Source organism: Aotus nancymaae, unplaced genomic scaffold (genome assembly GCF_030222135.1).
Source record: "Aotus nancymaae isolate 86718 unplaced genomic scaffold, 86718_ANA_hifiasm-v0.15.2.pri h1tg000072l, whole genome shotgun sequence".
Lineage (NCBI taxonomy): Eukaryota > Metazoa > Chordata > Mammalia > Primates > Aotidae > Aotus > Aotus nancymaae.
The window spans coordinates 4,326,330-4,348,255 of NW_026988487.1; the positions used below are offsets into that span (position 1 = coordinate 4,326,330).

Sequence of the window (21,926 nt, forward strand, 5' to 3'; positions counted from 1 at the left end):
CAAGAGTCAATTTAGCAATAAACAATTGAAGTTATTAAGAAGAATCCCAAGCACGTTATCTGGAAAATTCTGGTTTGGGATAAATCTCAAATCCCCTCCCTTGAGATACCTTCACAACAGAGGTTCATTGTCAGTCAGCATTAACTAAACCAAAAAGCAAGGCCTTGGTGAAATTTTGAAGACAACTGGCCTGGATTCCTTCAATTATTTTGACATTCAGTCTTTCCTTATGCAGTCCCCAGATCACAACCTATATCACAAAACTGCTAATCTTTTTTTTTTTTTTTTCCTCAGATGAAATTTCACTCTTGGTGCCCAGGCCGGAGTGCAATGGCACAATCTCTGCTCACTGCAACCTCCTCCTCCCAGATTCAAACAATTCTTCGGCCTCAGCCTCCCAAGTAGCTGGGATTACAGGCATGTGCCACCATGCCCGGCTAATTTTTTACTTTTTTAGTAAAGATGGGGTTTCACAATGTTGGTTAGTCTGGTTTCAAACTCCTGATTACAAGTGACCCACCCGCCTTCGGCCTCCCAAAGTTCTGGAATTACAGGTGGGCCCAGCCAAAGCCACTAATCTTAAAGTTGCTGAGATGTCATAAAGCAAACAGGCATAGACAAACATCAGGCTGGGGCTGGGCGCGGTGGTTCATGCCTGTAATCCCAGCACTTTGGGAGGCTGAACCAGGTGGATCACTTGAGGTCAGGAGTTTGAGATCAACCAGGCAAAAGTGGTGAACCCCCAACACTACTAAAACTATAAACAAAATTAGTCGGGCACGGTGGCAAGGGCCTGTAATCCCAGCTACTCAGGAGGCTGAGACAGGAGAATTGCTTGAACACGGGAGGCAGAGGTTGCAGTGAGCTTAGATGGCACCACTGCACTCCAGCCTGGGTGACAGAGTAAGACTCCATCTCAAAGCAAAAAAAAGGAAGAAAAATGTCAGGCTTGGCATGGTGGCTGATGCCTCTAATCCGAACACTTTGGGAGGTGGAGGTAGGAGGATCTCTTGAGCCCAGGAGCTTGAGACCAGCCTGAGCGAGATGGTAAGACCCCACCTCCAAAGAAAGAAAGAACAAGAGAAAGAAATAAGAAAAAGAGAGTGAGAGAGAAAGAGGAAGGAAGGAAGGAAGGAAGGAAGGAAGGAAGGAAGGAAGGAAGGAAGGAACGGAGGGATGGGGGAGAGGGGAAGGGGGAAAGGGGGAGAGGGATGGAGAGAGAGGGAGAAGGAGAGGGAGAAGGGGGAGGGGGGAAGGAGGAGGGGGGAAGGAAGAGGAGAAGAGGGGGAGGGGAGAGGAGGAAAGGGGAGGGGAGGGGGGAGGGGAGGGGGGAGGAGAGGGGGAGGGGAGGGCAGGGGAGGAAAGGAAAGGAAAGGAAGAGAATTTTAATATTAAAAAAAAAAAGAAAGACAGAAAGGAGGAAGGAAGGAGAAAGAAAAATGTCTAGTGGAACCTAAAGGTGTTAGTGTTATTAAGAGTTCAGGCAGGCTGGGTGCTGTGGCTCATGCATGTAATCTCAGCACTTCGGGAGGCCAGGATGGGTGGATCACTTGAAGCCAGGAGTTTAAGACCAGCCTGGACAACATGGTGAAACCCAGTCTCTACTAAAAATACAAAAAGTAGCCAAGCATGGTGTCATGAGCCTATATTCCCAACTATTCAGGAGGCTGAGGTGGGAGAATCACATTAACCCAGGAGGCAGAGGTTGCAGTAGGCTGAGATTATGCCACTGCGCTCCAGCTTGGACAACAGAGGGAGACTCCATCTCAAAAAAAAAAAAAAGTTTAGGCAATGGAATCTGACAAACCTGGCTTCAAATGTAGTCACTAACTAGCATGGAATTTGGGCAACGCATTTCATAGACTCTTTCTAAACCTCAATCTGTAAAACGGGAATGGAAGAGAATTTGGTCAGAGGATAAAATAAGAATGCATTCAAACACTCCCTGATGTGAGACCATCCCAAGATCCCAAAGGGATAAAGTTTTTGGTGATTAGCGTACACATGTGGGCCCGAGTGCTTCAAAACTGTTTGTCCTTTATATTTCCTCCACTGCCCTCTTTAAGGCATGTCTTCTTTTAAGCAAATTCAGTAATGTTTACAAAAATTTGATTTAAGAATAGTTAACTATTTATTCTTAAATTTAAGAATAGTTATTCTCTTTTGATACAAAACATAGATTTTTAAAAAAAGAATATTCTTAAATCAAATTTTAAAAAAGCCACTGTAGGCTTCCTTTAAGCAACAAAGAATGTGTTTCATAAAAGTGTTAACTATTATAAGATATTACCTTCTTTGGAAGTAATAGTGAAAAGGTTAAGGTTAACCCCCTTCAGGCTTCCTTTCCCTGAATGTTTTCAGACTTTATGTTTTAAGGACGCCTAGTTCTTTGGCTTTAGATAGCTATTTATAATTGCTAATTGAACGACATCTCTTGAACAGATGTATAAACAGAAAAAATTGTGGGCTAGATAGAGCAGAACAGACCCACATTTCAAAGCAGTCCAATCTATGTTACATAAACCTTCCTTCCTTGAGGCAAAACAAAATATAGGGAGCCTATCAGGTCAGAGGAGAAGCACAGATAACTGAGGGAGGAGATGTATGAAGAGCTTTCAGGCTGCATGGGAAATCTGCCTTGGTTACTGGACAGACCTAGCTCTTTGACTTGGTAATTAAGATTTTTCCTGAGATCTTTTTTACTTCCTAGACTATCCTTCCCTCAAGAAATAGAAATAGCCAAAAAAAAAATTGTATCCTTTCATTTAAAATTAGCATGTCAGGCTTTTTTTATAGGCACAGATCTTCATCTTTACTGAATAAATATATTTAAAAATATGAAATTTCACTTTATAGTTATTTTTTAAGAATGTATATATTTTAGGCCAGGCATGATGGCTCACACTTGTAATCCCAGCAATTTGGGAGGCCAAGGTGGGTGGATCACCTGAAGTCAGGAGTTCAAGACCGGCCTGACCAACATGGTGAAATCCCATCTCTATGAAAAATGCAAAAATTAGTCGGGCATGGTGGTGCGCCCCTGTAATCCCAGCTACTCGGGAGGCTGAGGTGGGAGAATTGCTTGAACCTAAGAGGCAGAGGCTGCAGTGAGCCAAGATCACTCCAGCCTGGGCGACAGAGCAAGACCCCACCATCTCAAAAATAATAATAATAATGTATATATTTTATATTTTATACTTTAATACATCATAATTTAATAATCTTCAATTATTAACAAAGATTAGAGCTTCATTTAAGAAACAAAAGCATTATTTATTATTTATCACTATCAATTACTTCCTCTAAATATATTTATAGCTGGGTACAGTGGCTTAATGCCTATAATCCTAACACTCTGGCAGGCCAAGGCAGGAGATCACTTAAACCCAGGAGTTCCAGACCAGCCTGGGCAACATAGTGAGCCATGACTGCGCCACTGCATTCCAGCCTGGGGAACAGAGTGGGACCCTGTCTAATTAAAAATATATATATGTATATAATATATATGACATATTTATATAATCTTTATATATGTTATAGATAACATATATTCATATATATGTTATAGATAACATATATTCATATATATAACATATATGAATATATGTATGTATATTTATCAGCTTTAATAAGTACTACTTAGGTAAACAGTACATAGAGTGCATTTTTTAGGCATTGACATGAACAGTATAAAAAGAATCAATAATAGGCTTTTTAACAATCTTAATATCCACCAAATGTCATTAAATCTTAATATCCACCAAAATTAAACCTTAATATCTAACAAATGTCATTAAAATGTAAGGGTATTTTGGTTTTCTTTTTTTTTTTTTGGAGACAGGTTCTGTCACCCAGGCTGGAGTGCAGTGGCACAATATTGGCTCACTGTAGCCCCTACCTTCTGGGCTCAAGTGATCCTCCCACCTCAGACGCCCGAGTAGCTGGGACTACAGGTGCAGGCCACCACACCTGGCCAATTTTTTTTTTTTTTTTTTTTTTGTAGAGTCAGAATTTCACAGTGTTGCACATACTGGTCTCCAACTCCTGGGCTCAAGTAATTTGCTCACCTTGGCCTCCCAAAGTGCTGGGATTACAGGCATGAGCCACTGCTCCTGGCCAAAATGTGGGTATTTTTTATACACTGAAAAAGCTGCTGTGTAACCTGCTCTTGTCTTCCCTGAGCTCTATGGTTCCAGCCCTTCATGGACCATCCTGTCTACTACTAGATATCAATTCTGTGTTACTTCATGCTTTGGGTATGGTTATTAAGCTAAAATTGTAATAATCAAATCTCACATGTCAAGGTTAACAGGAAAAATTCCACACCCTACCCCAAGAAAGTGCTAACCACATTATTCAAAGGCAAATGCAATTGAGTGTGGTGGGGTTTTCTATTCCTTAAAAGCAACAGCAGGTATTACATAATTTTAGAAAATAAATAGCAATGTCTGGGCATGCTGGCTCACAACTGTAATGCCAGTACTTTGGGAGGCCAAGGAAAGTGGATCACCTGAGGTCAGGAGCTCAAGACCAGCCTGGCCAACATGGAGAAACCCCGTCTCTACTACACTAAAAATACAAGTTAGCTGGGTATGGTTGCACACACCTGTAATATCAGCTACTCAGGAAGCTGAGGGACAAAAATCACTTGAACCTGGGAGGTGGAGGTTGCAGTGAACCAAGATCACACCACTGCACTCCAGGTTGGGCAACAGAGCAAGAGACTGTCACTCACACACACATGGGTATCTACCCCCCAACACACACACACACACACACACACACACACACACACACACACATGCAACAACAGAATATAGCTACAATACAATAATGTAAATACAATCTTTGCAGTATTAAAATGCTTACTGTACACAGAATACAGTCTCTGTGGATATCCTCCAAAACATGATTTTAAATTGTTGTTTTCTGAACATAGATTATAAAGATTTTTATACTCTTCTAAAGAAAAACAACAACAACATAGTTTCTACCAGGCACAGGATAAGAGATCACACAAATTAGAAGAAAAAAATAAACAGGAGCTAAGACTGGAACCATATTTATCATAGGAAAGATAGGACTAGCAAGGGGAAGAAGAGAGGAATTTTTTTTTATGCAACAAATATTGCATAAAACTATGAAAAGTCTATTTATATGGGTATGTGAACCCCAGATTGACCATGATATACAAAAACAATGTACACATTAACATAACAGAAACAAAAGCAACATGAGAGGCTGACAGAGAATCATAAAAAGGTTAAAAAACCCTCAAGTACATTTTCTAATCTGCTTTGAGAAGACTGTGTGCTGAAACTGTTAATTTAAAATACTAAAAACTCATGCAAAAAACCTACTTTTGAGTTATTTTAACACATTATAATTTGTGTTTATATTATTTGTTATGAGCTTCATGCAAATAAGTCCTTTACACAGGATAATAAATATAGAGACCTTTTACCAATAACTTACCCATCCATAATTTCCAAACTGGTAACAAAACAAATCAGTTCTCTTAACTTAGCATCACAGAAACTTCATTATGTGCACATAGGGTTTTGCTTAGCCAGCCAAGGAGACAAGTACTAGAACTGTCTTAAATAATTAAATTATTCTGTGGCATACTAATTCACCACATAAAAAGCTAATTCTAGATGAAAAACAAGAAAAGTTGATATTTGGTAACTAGGTAAATTCCACATGAAATTTAATGTTTTCTTGAAAAAATCCCCAAGAATTATTCTTTCTTAAAAAATTCTAATTTTCAAAGAAAAATTAAGACATACTTTCTAAGGTTCATTTCTTTGTCGCAATAATAACATGGTAATGAAAAACCTAGAAACCCACCTCAGTGTGTCTTTGATGTAATGCATTATATTCCTTCTTCAGTTCTGCTTCTCTTTCTTCAAGTCTGCTAACTGAAATTAAGATAAATACATTTGATCAAAACAAAGTAAGAAATTTACTTGAAAAAGTACACGTTTAAAACTTAGAATGGGCTATCCACAATCTTTAGCAACTTTCAGATTCAGTGTTCCATATAAAAGTCTTCACAAAGCAGTGACCTCATTTTATCACCCTTAATAATGAAAACTTTCAGAGGAGGTGACTATATCAAATTGGTTCTCTAATATTCCTATATATATCAGGTCATCCCCTAAACAGTTTTTTTTTTTTTAACGTGATACAGATCTTTCAAAAACACAAGTCGCCTCATCGAAGTTTTAAGCTGGAATTAGGGCCCAAATCATTTATTTCTAACACTACTCAAGTCCTTTCTTTAGTAATGGCAGTTTGTGAAAGTTTATTGTTTATAAGTACTTTTTCTGCTTCAGGTTTCCTAAATTTCAGGGACTCATCTTCTTTTATTTAGCTCCCTCTGCTGATGGGTTTTGTGAGTGGCACTGACTTGGGGTAGTGCTTATAGAGTATAACTTCAGAATATTTTTTAAAAAGTTTTATTAATAGATCCTGAGATACAGAATGTCAGGACAGGATTCCACAGGAAAGAATAACTGATAGCAAAGAGGAATGATTCAGGGAGGAGGTGGAGTCCACACAGAACCACAAAGGAAGAAATTACGGTACTCAAGACAGATGGTAATGAGAGCACTCCTGACACCGTTACCACAGAGAAGGGAACACAAAACCATGCCAGCGGTGAGGCAGAGGGTGGTGGTGAGGCAGAGTGGAGACTAGCCAGCCTGGAGGAGCCCATACTTGGCTAAGGAGCAGTGGGAGACAGTCTGGGGAGAAATAAAGCTGGTGCTAGCGGAGCATGTCAAGATACTCATTTATGTCTGCTGGAAAGCCTTAGCATAGCTGAAAATGTTCCCTGGGTTTGAGGGTCAGCTGGCTGCAAACAGGCAAGGCTGTGTGTAATCTATAACTGCTGACTATGGAGGACAGCTGTAGAAGAAACTAGTATGAACTAATACTCTGACAGTAGATATATGAATGTTTTATATGCCTCCTAGTATTAACACACCAGACACCAAACAAAACATACTTTGTGCTGCCCAGAAAATTAAATTTGGGTTTGTGTCCCATAATTTGTTCAAGTATCTTGAAAATATGTGATTAGGAAAACTGCTCTCTTTGTTTTGATTTGTTTCTAATTCAAGCCTATGTGTCACTGGCTCATTACATTTGCACCAGAGAGTAAACACACTACAGTACCCATGGAGCACACTTTATCATGTCACCCAAGTGCTGAGTACATCTGCTGCTCATCTTATCCTGTGGCTGAAAGCGATAATAAGCAAATTTATTATGCAGATGTGTTGTGATAAACTAATAGATGCTAAACCATAAAGTAATCCTTTTTAAATAAAATTTAATTCTATGATTTTTATTTAAAAATAGGAAATCCAAGCAAATTATGGATATTTAATAATAATTTCAAAATAAACATTTTCTACTACTTGTCATTTAAATTGATCTAAAAGCTTAAAGGAATTCTGAGACTACTGGACAAACCATATCTATTTTCAATTGTTCATCTTTGTGAATCATTCTTTTCTTGATAATGTGCAACAAAAACAAAAACTGGATGCTGACGCTAAAATAAAATCCAACTATCATTCTTAACCCTCAAGTTGAAATTTGTGTTCAATAGTGGAGCCTTATTATTCTTGTCAGCTAATGATATAAATTTAAAGTAAATTTATATATATCACCATCACCACCACTACAAATAGCAACCAACATTATAAAGTGCTTATTATGTACCATACAGTCCTAAGAACTGCATATAAACTACCTTATTTGAGCCTAACATTAACTTTATGATTAAAGTATTATTATTACATCATGGTATAGATGAGGAAACTGAAGCAAATAGGAGCTAAGCAACTCGCCCAAAGTCACACAGATAGTAAATGGCAAAGCAAGGATTCCTATCAAAGTCTGGCTCCAGAATCTGTGTTCTTAATGACCATGCTATACTGCTTCTCAACAAATACTCCTTTTAATCTGTTTTGTATATTGGAGTTTACTTTAAGATTTCACTTTGGGCAGAGGAGAGCAGGCTTCAAACAAAAAACTCCTATTCTTATGGAAATAACCCATTCACAGATACTTTGACACAAAGCATCAAACTGCCAAGCAACATGTGTACCCAAGTCAGGGAGCTGCACACTAAAACCAAAATGAAACACCACCACGCTTCTGAATGGCCAAAATGAAAAACACAATAAACCAAGTGGAAACAACCCAACTGTCCATCAAGAGTAGAATGGATAAATATTCATGTACTGGAATACTGTACAATGTGAATAAACAAATTGCCACACACAACATCATGGACCAATAGCACAAATATGACGTTGAAGGAAAGAAGCAGAAACAAAAGAATACAAAATTCAAGACATAATACAAAACTAATCTGAAATGTTAGAAGTCAGGATAGTAGTTACCCTGGGGAGGCTTTCTGTACAGCCCCAGCCCACCTCGACTCAAACACAATGCGCATCCATTCACGCAGGCACTTTCCTCTGTTTGAATACTCGTTCTTTCTTATGTTATCCAACAATGGCTATGAGTTCAACATGTAGAATGGGATTTAAACAAACTATTGAGAACCATAACAAGTTTTGCTGCTCTGACTTTAGCATTCTCAGGGAGAGAGCAAAAATGTTACCAAACAGACTGGATAAAGAAAATGTGGTGGCTCACGCCTGAAATCCCAGCACTTTGGGAGGCCCAGCCAAGAGGATTGCTTGAGTCCAGGAGGTTGCGGCTGCAGTGAGCTGTGATCATGCCATTGCACTCCAGCCAGGGTGCCAGAGCAAGACCCTGTTTCAATTTTTAAAAAGGGGGGGTGGGGAGCCAGGCATGGTGGCCCACACTTGTAATCCCAGCACTTTGGGAGGCCCAGGCAGGCAGATCATGAGGTCAGAAGTTCAAGACCAGCCTGGCCAATATGGTGAAACCCCGCCTCTACTAAAAATACAGAAATTAGCCAGACGTGGTGGTGGGTGCCTGTAGTCCCAGCTACTTGGGAGGCTGAGGCAGGAGAATTGCTTGAACCCAGGAGGCAGATGTTGCAGTGAGCAGAGATAATGCTACTGCACTCTAGCCTGGGTGACAGAGCAAGACTCCATCTCAGAAGAAAAAAAAAAAGGCCGTGTGCGGTGGCTCACGCCTGTACTGGGAGGCCAAGGCAGGCAGATCACAAGGTCAGGAGTTCAAGACCAGCCTGACCAACATGGTGAAACCCCGTCTCTACTAAAAATACAAAAATTAGCTGGGCATGGTGACACACGCCTGTAATCCCAGCTATTTGGGAGGCTGAGGCAGGAGAATCGCTTGAACATGGAAGGCAAAGTTTGCAATGAGCTGAGATTGTACCATTGCACTCCAGCCTGGGCGACAGAGTGAGACTCTGTTTCAACAAAAAGAAGAAGAAAATGTGGGACAGGCTGGGCATGGTGGCTCACGCCTATAATACCAGCACTATGGGAGATCAAGGTGGGCAGATTGCTTGAGGCCATGAATTCAAGACCAGCTCGGGCAACATGGCAAAATGCCATAACTACAAAAAATACAAAAATTAACCAGGCATGGTGGCATGCACTTGTAGTTCCACCTAGTCAGGAAGCTGAGGTAGGAGAATCGCTTGAGCCCAGGAGCTCAATGCCATAGTGAGCCGTGACTGCACCACTGCATGCCAGTCTGGCCAACAGAGTGAGAGCCTGTCTCAAAAAAAAAAAAAAAGAGGGGGCCAACCATGGTGGTTCTTGCCTGTAATCCCAGCACTTTGGGAGGCCGAGGCAGGAGAATTGCTTGAGCCCAGGAGTTCAAGACCAGCCTAGACAACATAGTGAGATCTCCATCTCTATTAGGAAAAAAAAAACACAAAAAAACTAGTACACATATACCACAGAGTACCATACAGCCATGAAAAAGAACAAAGCCTGGCATGGTGGCTGATGCCTGTAATCCCAGTACTTTGGGATGTCAAGGAAGGAGGATTCCCTAAGCCCAGGAGTTTGAGACCAGCCTGGACAACATAGAATCTCTTAAATAAATAAATAGTACACATAGACCATAGAGTACTGCACAGCCATAAAAAAGAACAAGGTAGCCAGGCACAGTGGCTCACACCTGTAATCCCAACACTTTGGGAGTCCTAGGTGGTCAGATCATGAGGTCAGAAGTTCGAGACCAGCCTGGCCAACGTGGTGAAATCCCATCTCTACTAAAAATACAGAAATTAGCCAGGTATGGTGGCTGGCTCCTGTAATCCCAGCTACTTTGGACGCTGAGGCAGGAGAATTGCTTGAACCTGGGAGGCAGAAGTTGCAGTGAGCCAAGAACGTGCCACTACACTCCAGCCTGGGTGACAGAGCAAGACTCTGTCTTGGGGGGAAAAAAAAGAGTGAGGCTGGGTGCAGTGGCTCACACCTGTAGTCTCAGCACTTTGGGAAGCCAAGGTGGGTGGACTTGAGGCCAGCAGTTCAAGACTAGCCTGGCAAATGTGGCAAAACCCCATCTCTACCAAAAATACAAAAATTAGCCAGGCATGGTGGCAAACACTGTAATCCCAGCTACTCAGGGGGCTGAGGCACGAGAATTGTTTGAGCATGGGAGGTAGAGGTTATAGTAAGCCATGATTGCATCATAGCACTCCATCCTGGGCGACAGAGGGGAAACTCTGTCTCAAAGAAAAAAGAATTAAATAATGTCCTTGGCAGCAACGTGAATGGAGGTGGAGGCCATTATCCTAAGGAAACTAACGCAGGAAGAGAAAAACAAACACTGCACATTCTTACTTATAAATGGGAGCTAAATACTGAATACACATGCATGCAAAGAAGGGAACAACAGACATCAGAACCTACTTGAGGGTGTGGGTAGAAAGAGGGTGAAGAAAAAAAAACTATCAGGTACTATGCTTATTACCTGGATGACAAAATATACATATACCAAACCCCTGCAATATGCAATTTGTCTATAAAAATCAACCTGCACATGTACCCCGAAACTAAGTTAAAAAATAAATAAAAATAAATGTTACCAAATTGGAGAATTATAAAAAGAAAGAAAAAAAAGATAGATACAATTGAGGATAAACTAGAGTTACTCTTTCAACAGTCAGGTTGGTAATATGTATACTTTGATGCCATATAACTATTCTTTTTTTTTTTTTTTTTTGCGACAGAGTCTTGCTCTGTCGCCGAAGCTGAAGTGCAGCGGGGCGATCTTGGCTCACTGCAACCTCTGCCTCCCGGCTGAGGCAAGAGAATCACTTGATTTTATCACCAAAAAAAGGGCATTTAGCACATGGAAACTACCTGGAGTTACAGATGACTTGTCCCTTTTGTTCTTTTTTTTAAATAGACTTTATTTTTAGAGCAGTTTTAGGGTCACAGCAAAATTGAATTAAAGTACATAGAATTTCCATATATCTGCAGCCCCCCTGCACATACAACGTCCCCTACTATCAACATCCAGAATGAGAGTGGTATACTTGTTACAAACGATGAACCTACACTGACACATGCTTATCACCCAAGTGCATCAGTTACATTAGGGTGCACTCTTGGTGTGGTACACTCTACAGATTTTGACAAAAAATATGACGTGTAACCACCATTACAGTATTAAACAAAATAGGTTGACTGCCTGAAAAATCCTCTGTGCTCCACCTATTTATCCCTCCCTACCATCTCCCAATCCTTGGCAATCAAAATGATCTTTTTACTGTCTCCAGAGTTTTGCCTTTTCCAAAATGTCATATATTTGGAATCATATAGCACCAAGCCTTTGCAAATTGGCTTCTTTCACGTAGTAATATGCATTTGAGGGTTACTCCACGTCTTTCTGTTTTTATTTTTGAGACAGAGTCTTGCTCTTTCGCCCAGGCTGGAGTGCAGTGGCGCCACCTTAGCTCACTACAACCTCCGATTCCCAGGTTCAAACAATTCTCGTGCCTCAGCCTTCCAAGTAGCTGGGACTACAGGTGGCCGCCACCACGCCCGGTTAATTTTTGTATTTTTAGTAGACACAGGGTTTCACCATGTTGGCCAGGTTAGTCTCGAACTCCTAACCTCAGGAGATCTGCCCACCTCTGCATCTCAAAGTGCTGGGATTACAGGTGTGAGCCACCTCACACAACCTATTCCACGTCTTTTCATGGACAAATAGTTTATTTGTTTTTAGCATTGACTAATATTCCATTGTCTAGATTACCATAGTTTATGTCTGTTATTTTCATAAGAGCTAAAGGTCTTAAAATTACAAGCCTTAAACTTTCACTATCTCTTTTACACACAAAATTTCATGTTTTTAATGCACAAAAAGTGGTATTATAAGATATTTTCAAGTTACTGTTGAATATTAAAAACTTGTATGCTGGTCAGACACGATGGCTCACACGTATAATCCCAGCACTTTGGGAAGCCAAGGTAGGTGGATCACCTGAGATCTCCAGGAGTTCAAGACCAGCCTGGCCAACATGGTGAAACCCCATCTCTATTAAAAATACAAAAAAAAAACCTGGGCATGGTGGTGCATACCGGTAATCCCAGCTACTTGGGAGGCCGAAGCAGGAGGACTGTTTGAACCTGGGAGGCGGAGGTTGCAGTGAGCCAAGACTGTGCCACTGCACTCCAACCTGGGCCACAGGACGAGACTCTGTCTCAAAAAAAAAAAAAAAAAAAAAACTTGTATGCTGATGACATCTATCTTTTCACTGTTTTTCATAGAAAATAAATCATAAAATATACTTGAGCTCTGTCTCAGCTTTTTATATAAATGTATTTTGTCTGTTACCTGTTAAATAACAGGCAAAATACTGAATTTTGCAACATCTAAAATAAAAGCAGCTGAGGCACAGTGGCTCACGCCTGTAATCTCAGCACTTTGGGAGCCCAAGGTGGGTGGATCACCTGAGGTCAGGAGTTCAAGACCAGCCTGGCCAACATGCGGAAACCCCATCTCTACTAAAAACACAAAAATCAGCCAGGCATGGTGGTGGGCGCCTGTAATCCCAGCTACTCAGGAGGCTGAGGCAGGAGAATTGCTTGAATCTGGGACTCGGAGGTTGCAGCAAGCAGAGATCATGCCCCTGCACTCCAGCCTGGGCAACAAAGACAAACTCCATTTCAAAAATAAATAAATATAAGAAGAAGCAGAAGAAAGAAGGAGGAGGAGGAGAAGGAATTTTAAAAAGTAAAATAAAAGCAGACAAATTAGCTCATGGTTAAAATATATACATAAAAGATGTAAGTATTATCCTGTAGCATAAGTATTATCCACTTCCATCTTTCTCTCCACTCTAGTACTTAGTCTGTTCACCTTAGTCTACTTACCCAAGGCCCTTAACTAATTCATTTCTTTTTCCAATTAAAATTAAACAGGTTTATCATTCTGCTGAGTTATATTCAGATGTGTCATTGATAGCTAATTATACAAATAAAACAAGATGACTAGTACACTACCTACTCCTAGTAGGCAACCACAGCATTATAAAGATGGTTCAAACATTAAGTTATCTACTTTCCCATTTATGAATTAGGAACTAAATGAGTCAGGATGCCAAGAGGAAACCTAAGGAATATCTTCCCAAAGTGGTTATTCATTATACTCAACTCTTCAAAACTATATTACTATAGATTTTCAGATAGCAAGGTTAGAGTTTCGGTTGTTTCTAGCTCTAGCAGGATATACTGGCAATTGAAATGGGGATGGAGGGTATCCCAAAATGTGGTAGATCCATAAAAGAATATTATTCAGTTATGAAAAGGAAGAACTGACACATGCTACAACATGAATGAACCTTTATGCTAAGTGAAAGAAGCCAGTCGCAAGGACCATATATTTTATGATTCTATTGTTATGAAATGTCCAGAACAGGCAAATCCATAGAGACAAAAAGTAGGGGGAAGCAGAGAAGCAAGAGTAAGTGCTAACAGGTATGAGGGGGTGGTTCCTTTTGGGGTGATAAAAATGTTCTGGAATTAGTGGTGGCAGTTGTACAACCTTGAAAATTGTACTAAAAACTGCTGAACTGTGCATTTCAAAATGGTGGATTTTGGCCGGGTGCAGTGACTCATGCCTATAAATCTCACCACTTTGGGAGGCCAAAGCAGGTGGATCATCTTAAACATCTGAAGTCAAGAGTTCGAGACCAGACTGGCCAATATGATGAAACCCCATCTCTACTAAAAATACAAAAAATTAGCCAGACGTGGTGGCAGGCACCTGTAATCCCCGCTACTCAGGAGGTTGAGGCAGGAGAATCACTTGAATCTTGAAGGCAGAGGTTGCAGTGAGCTGAGATCACACTATTGCACTCCAGCCTCGGCAACAAGAACAAAATTTCATCTCAAAAAATATATATAAATAAAATAAAATAAAATGGTGGATTTTATGATATGTGAATTAGATTTCCATTTTTTATTTTATTTTCAAATAGAGACGGGGTCTCGCTATTTTGTGCAGACTGGTTTCGAACTCCTGGGCTCAAGCAATCCTCCTGCCTCAGCCTCCCAAAGTGCTGGCATTATACGCACAGCCTGGATTTCAATTTTAAAAAGGGTCATTTGAAACCTATCCCTTAACACAAGCATGAGGAAATTACTCCTTAATTTAATAACCTGTTTTTTAAAGAAAAAGTCAAATGGCAAGGGAACAAAATGAAAATCTCAACATTTATGCTAAAAGAGAAGGATATTTTAAAGAAGTGTCCTTTTTCTTTTGCTTGGATAAATAGCTAGGTTATCCATCCCAGCCCCTTCAGGTAGTCTCTGACTGAGTAATAGCCAATGAAGCAGAAGTAAAAGTGATGTGTGCTACTCCTAGGCCTGGTCCAGTAAAAACCCTCCACACAATGCTCCATGCCCTTTACCCTCCCTCCAACTTAATACAGGTGAGTAAGACAAACTCAGAAGCTATAAAGTGGAAAATGCCTATGTCTCCACAGAAGCCACCCACTTATCTGAAACATCAACTTTTTAAACTTTACATAAGAAATAACATTTGAGTCCTTATATATATTTTGTGGCTAGTCTGGTATATAGCAACTACAGTTAGTTGAACACATATTAGCTTATAAACATGTACTGAAATCCTCTTAAAAGTTAGCATTCCAAATTATCACAGGTATATTACCCCAGTATGCTTTTTTTTTTTTCTTGAGACAGGGTCTCCTTCTGTTGCCCAGGCTGCAGTGCAATGGCACAATCACAGCTCACTGCAGCCTTAACTTCCTGGGCTCAAGCAATCCTCCAGGCTCAAGTGATCCTCCCGAGGTAGTTGGCACTATAGGTGTGTGCCACCAGGCCAAGATAATTTTTTTATTTTTTTTGTAGAGACAAGGGCTCACTATGTTGCCCAGGCTGGTCTCGAACTCCTGGTCTCAAGTGTTCCTCCCACCTCAGCTTTCCAAAATGCTGGGATTACAGGTGCGAACCATTGCATCTGGTTCCCATTATGTTTTAAGAATAGTTTATGATGGCTAGGTGCAGTGGCTGATGCCTGTAATCCCAGCACTGTGGGAGGCCGAGGCAGGAGGATCACCTGAGGTCAGGAGTTCAAGACTAGCATGGCAAACATGGTGAAATCCCATTTCTATTAAAAAGACAAAACATTAGCTGGGTGTGGTAGCAGGCACCTGTAGTCTCAGCTGCTTGGGAGGCTGAAGCAGGAGAATTGCTTGAACCCAGGAGGCAGAGGTGGCAGTGAGCCAAGATCACGCCATTGATTGTCCTCTGACCTGGGCAACAGAGTGAGACTCCATCTCAAAAAAAAAAAAAGAACCTGGATGCGGTGGCTCATGCCTGTAATCCCAACATTTTGGTAGGTGGGCGGGTCATGAGGTCAGGATACCGAGACCATCCTGACCAACACGGTGAAACCCCATCTCTACTAAAATACAAAAAATTAGCTGGGCGTGGTGGTGCACACCTCTAGTCCCAGCTACTTAGGAGGATGAAGCAGGGAAGCGCTTGAACCTGGGAGGCAGAGATTGCAGTGAGCCAAGATCATGCCACTGCACTCCAGCCTGGTAACAGAGCAAGACTCCGTCTCAAAAAAAACAAACAAACAAAAGGAATAGTTTATGTCTGTTATTTATAAATGATTTTCTGAATGCTATTCTGGTGGCATATTCTCTCCTGCCTAACACCTACAGCAAGAACCTGAACAGAAACTGTTTATGACTTTCTGTATTTCATGTTTTCTTTACCTGTACTGTGATTCTAAATTTTGATATTACCTTTTTAGGTACTTATAATATAAATCATATAGTATAAAGATCTTACGTAATTGATCATATAATACATAGAAAATATACACACATACACCGAGATCAAATAATACAAATTCAGAACCTTTCTTTTCTGAAAATACTTTACTCAGTACAACACACCAATGAACTCAGTTTACTCAAGGCCTAAGTCGCATGAGATGGTATAAACACTTTTGAGAAGTCCTTTTAACAGTAGAAGAGCCACCTCTTGAAAGTCCTAGATATGCCACTAAGGAATCAGTTAAAGGGAAAAGACAAGGCAGTAAAAGGGAAGGGGAAAGCAGGAAAGAAAAGCCCACCTAGGCAAGGACTACAGACATCCTTGAAAGCCTCAAGTACCATGAAGTTAACCTATACGTAGATTGTTGCATTACATTTGAAGTATATTAAAAGGTCATTTCTTGTTTAACTGTTCTCACGTAAACCTAAACTTCAAAACAATCTCAGGAAAAATTCTAAAACCCTGTCATTTTACTCATGAAAACTAGCTCCAAGCCGAAATTAACTGGAAATAAACAAGAATCTATCTGTTCACCCTATCAAAACAACAGATAAGTAACTGCCATTTTTAAAATTGCTAATTTTATGGGGAGTTAAAAAAAAAAAGCAAAGCATGTTATCTAAAAAGAAAAAAAAGGTGAGGGGCAAGAAAAAAAGAACAATCAAAAGACAAATCCAAAATTTCCCCTTTATAGTGAATGGTGATACTTCGGCCTCATTTTGGGCGCTCTTTCTTTCTATCCATCTTTCCAAAAAGCAAGAGGGTAAGATTAAGGCAGGAAGAGCCACCTGTTCTGCCGGCTCAAAATCAGAGCTTACCTCCTGAGATTGATGGCCTTTGCCAAGTTTGGAACACCTTCCATCTCTGTTGTCTTCTGCCCCATCAGACTGCTGATAGGCCTACGGGGGGAAGAAAGAGAAACAGACCTGCTAGAATGCCATATCCAACTCATTATTTGCCTTCTCAAAAGGAATCATCAGTTTTTACTGTTCCTGGAAGGCAGACAGTCCAACTCTTGCTAGGCCTCAGAAGATTGGCATATGGTCTTTCAGAAACTTCTTGAACAATTTACCATCAGAAGTCCCAACAGGTAAGCAAGAATCAAAGGCTGACTTAAGAGCAAAGAAATCTCAGACAACCACATCAAAACAGTAATAACAACCTCTCCTTACCAACTAAGTCCTTTACCATGTCTCCCAACTTCAAAAAATTTTCAGATATGTTATTAATCAATGACACAGTGTGAAATTATAAATATTTTAAAGCTACCATGAATCAATGATCATATTCTCAAAACATAGTAGGATAACTTCAAAGAATCCCAGTGGTAGAAACTTCTAGTGATCTGACAGATCCCTTTCTGGAAGATAATACCTAAGCCATCCACAACAAAGCTGATGATTCTCCTGCCCAAAGTCTCTGTCCAGGGGCAGTCCATGCTTTACCTCTTCACATATTCCTGTATATCACCCTCATGGCCAGCAATACTTCCTCATGACCAACCAAAGCCAACAAATTCATTTTTGCTCTCTTAATCTTCTAAAACTACAGACAAACAGCTTGCTATGTTCCTTATCCATTCCTTTATATATCAGAAGAAATAATCAAATTATTCATATTTTCCCTGTTCTCTAAACAAATCACCAGAAATCCTTTAACCCTTACTCATAAACTTAATTTTCTATGATACCTTTAGTTCTAGATATCAATTATAAATTACAACTTTAAGGTTCTCAATAGACAGCACTAGACTACAAAAATCAAAGAGCCGAAAAACAGATAATAAACCATAAAACAGCTAAAGACCACAAGTATTACCTAAGGAAGCAGAAGTAATATTAGTGTTTGCATAAATTATCTTGTGCCTAATTTTCTACTTTCCCACTCATATGTAGGCTCTGAATAAGAAATAGCTGCTACATATAGTTTATTAAATATGTAGATATTCTTAGTATTGCAAAGAACTAGATTCTTATTAAACAGACTAAAAGTAGCTTTCTAAATAATTAACTTCCTTGTCATTCTTTTAAAACCAAAAGATATAACTCAAACTCCTAAAGCTGCCTCATTAAAAAAAATTCTCAACAAAAATACGTATCGTCATTAAAATATATATATATAAATCATCATAATCTACTTTTATCATTCTTAAAATTATGTAGAAAGAATTGCCTATTGAGATAGAACTAAAATGGTAAAAGTGTCCTATTACAGTATTATTTATTTTTTTCAAAATACTAACATCCATTGCCAATCACAAAGCACAATAAAGGATATGATAACATTTTATGTAAGCCTGAAAGTATTTTTGTAGGTGATTTGAAAAACAGTGACAGAAAATATTTAGGTTCTCTCAAATACTAACTTTGATATGAAATGACACCTGGCAACTTTAAAATGGTTTACGTGCTATAATTTATCAATCACCTTGTATTGAAGGTCTGTTTTAAGTCATTTATTCGTTTAAAATAAAAATTATGTTATTGTTTATTAATTGTTAATATCTCTCCCAACTTTCTATCTAGTGCAGTGCTTATTCTTATGACCAAGAAATAAGAAGTGTTTTCCTTCCATTAATAATGTTTCAAAGTGAAGGCTTGAAGGTATTTTACTAGACTAAGATCTTGATACAAGATGTAAAAAGCAAAGGAATGTTATATGGGGAATGAAAAGGGTAGAAAGGTCAGAACATATGGATCTAACACATTTGACTTCAGAGCCAACAACATTTTTCCATCTAATTCAATAAGATAGATTTTCATTTAAAGGAATGAAGGGTGGAATTCAAGAAGAGTTTAAATATAATAGCTGAAAATCACAGCCATGGGTTCAGTGGCATGTGCCTGTAATCTCAGTTACTCAGGAGGGCTGAGGTGGGAGGATCACTTAAACACAGGAATTAGACCGTCATCTCTTAAAAAAACAAAAACAAACAAACAAACAAAAACTGTACTTCCCAAAAAAATACCCACCAAATTAAGAAGTACCCACTCAAAAAAAAAAAAAAAATCACTGTCATCTAAATCTTTTTGCCTTCTCCACAAAGGCAATAGCTCTGCTGTACTCAGGGAAAAATAATATGTTGTAAATTCAAGGAGCCTGAGGGTGAGAGAAGCTTCCTAAGAGAGAATCAAATAATAATGGTTCTATACCAGCTCTGGGTGCTAATATACTGTAAATAATGGTTCAAATTCATAAGTTATGACAAGCAAAATGGAATTTGCTACTAAACCTTACTTCTCCAATTCTATTCACATTAGAAATGGCCTATTATATGCCAAGAACCACTAAAATTCCTTGACCTACTTCCTTAAATATATTCTAAGAAAACTACCAACAGAGGGAAAACTTGTAGATGTAAAAAAAATGTTTACTGCAATATGATTCGGTATACTAGAAAAAATGACCAACCAACCAACAGAAGAAGTTTTTAAGTTTTTGTATTCTAAATTTCTCACATTTATTTTACCATAATTCACCTCTTCATTCCATAAAGGATTTAAGATAGTTTACAATAGAGCATAATATATTCATTATACATGTATAAAACATGGATCAAGGAAAAAAAACTATTTAAATATGCCAACCAGGTAAGGTTCAAACTAAGGTTGCATTTCAAAGTGTGATCTGTTTCTGGGCTGCCATAGTAAAAAATGCAGTGGCCACTAAACAATTCTCATTAGAGGAAAAAATAAAGCACAGTCCTCAGGGAAAACAAAAATGGTTAATAGATGGCACAGTTTCCGGATGGTAGATGTATGTGGACATAAAAAATAATAATAAAGATTATACAACAAGGAAAAATACTCATTATAATGTTAAGAAAAAGGTACAAAATTAAATATACATTCTAACTGCAATGATATAAAAAAAAATATGGAAAAAAAGACTAGGAGTACATAATCTTCCCCTTCTACCCCCCACTAAACTATGATTTCTTTGACCACAAGGACCATATCATATCCTTGGGTGCCACAAACATATCTACGCAGAATGCTAGGCATACTGGACTAGTTTAATAGTTTCAACTGTATTAAAATGTCTATACTTGCTTGACTCAAATTTTAGATAATATTTGGCTTACAAGATAGAAATACACAACATACAACAGAGACAATGAATATAAAAAGTACTTTCTGACAAAGACCTATTACTGTCACACTATGAATGGCAAAGTTGATTAGACAACTTACACAGTTGAAAAGTACCAACAAGTCTTTCTCAATTCACAACTTTCTTATTCCACACAACATCTATTTCAGATTCTTCCTTAAGGTTCACAAGATGTTAATTACCAACAAGTATTATTGCTACTTCCAGATAAGGAATAATACCTAGCATTTTAAAAAATCATTTATTCATGTTAGAAAAAATAAAAAATAATTCTTATATTAGTTCAAATTTTGAAAAAGGATCAGAAATCCCTAAAATCAAGCCTGACCAAAAATTGTTAGAAAATTTTTTATAGACTCAACTTCTCCACTTGTTACATCAAAGCGATAGATTCCATACTGTCAAAAGCTGTAAAGTGTGTCTTTTAATTCAGTTCCTATTGCTTTACTTTTTCTTACTTCTCAAATAGCAAATAACTTTAACCAAAATTTCCCCTTTTAACATAGGAAGTAATCTTTAGAGCAGAACTTGAATTTTTATTGTGGCTATTTTTTAAAAGGGATATGTGTCCTAAAACAAGTTAACGAGAATTGACAAACTCAGTCTTTCAAAATTAAAGACACTAACACACTGTACAAATATAAACACAAAAACTAGAAAAGGTATAGTTACATTCATCCAGCACTCAAACAAATGGCACTGAGCAAAAAAAACTGCATCCACTCATCCTCCCACTACAGGTATGCCAACAGTCATCTCAGTAGCCCTATATAAATGTTTATTTTAAATTAAATGTTGGGTTACAGTTACTTTAACAAAAAAAATCCTATTTCCTTTTTTTTTGAGACGGAGTCTCACTCTGTGGCCCAGATAGGAGTGCAGTGGCATGATCTAGGCTCACGGCAACCTTCGCCTCCCAGGTTCAAGCAACTCTGTTGCCTCAGCCTCCCAAGTAGTAGGGAATACAGGTATGAGCCACCATGCCCAGCTAATTTTTTTTATTTTTAGTAGAGATGGGTTTTCCCATGTTGGCCAGGCCAGTCTTGAACTCCTGACCTCAAGTGATACACCCATCTTGGCCTACCAAAGTACTGGGATTACAGGCATGAGCCACTGTGCCCAGCCTCATCTTTTCTTTAAAAAACAAAAAATCAGGCCGGGCGTGGTGGCTCATGCCTGTAATCCAAGCACTTTGGAGGCCAAGGTGGGTGGATCACCTGAGGTTGGGAGTTCAAGACCAGCCTGAACAACATGGTGAAACCCTGTTTTTTTTTTTTTAAAAAAAAAAATCAGGTCAGGTGTGGTGGCTCACGCCTGTAATCCCAGCACTTTGGGAAACCAAGACAGGCAGATCACGAGGTCAGGAGTTCCAGATCAGCCTGGCCAATATCGTGAAACCCAGTCTGTACTAAAAACACAAAAATTAGCCAGGCATGGTGGCATGCGCCTGTAGTGCCAGCTACTCGAGGGACTGAGGCAGAAAGAATCGCTTGAACTTGGGAGGTGGAGGTTGCAGTGAGCCGAGCTCGAGAGACTGCACTCCAGCTTGGGAGA

At 39.2% G+C, this 21,926-nt stretch overlaps 1 protein-coding gene across 8 annotated transcripts in view; it reads right to left on the reverse strand.

Annotated features, from left to right (window-relative positions):
- SPAG9 (sperm associated antigen 9) overlaps positions 1 to 21,926 on the reverse strand; it is a 145,435-nt gene that overhangs the window by 86,246 nt on the left and 37,263 nt on the right. For 7 of the 8 annotated variants that reach the window (XM_012463573.3, XM_012463570.3, XM_012463571.2 and 4 more), the window contains exon 3: positions 5,851 to 5,921. In XM_012463573.3, coding sequence (XP_012318996.2) covers positions 5,851 to 5,921 — 71 coding nt within the window. Of the gene's footprint in view, positions 1 to 5,850; positions 5,922 to 17,077; positions 17,099 to 21,926 lie in introns of those variants that run through there. The other variant, XM_064367548.1, reaches the window with a different exon arrangement.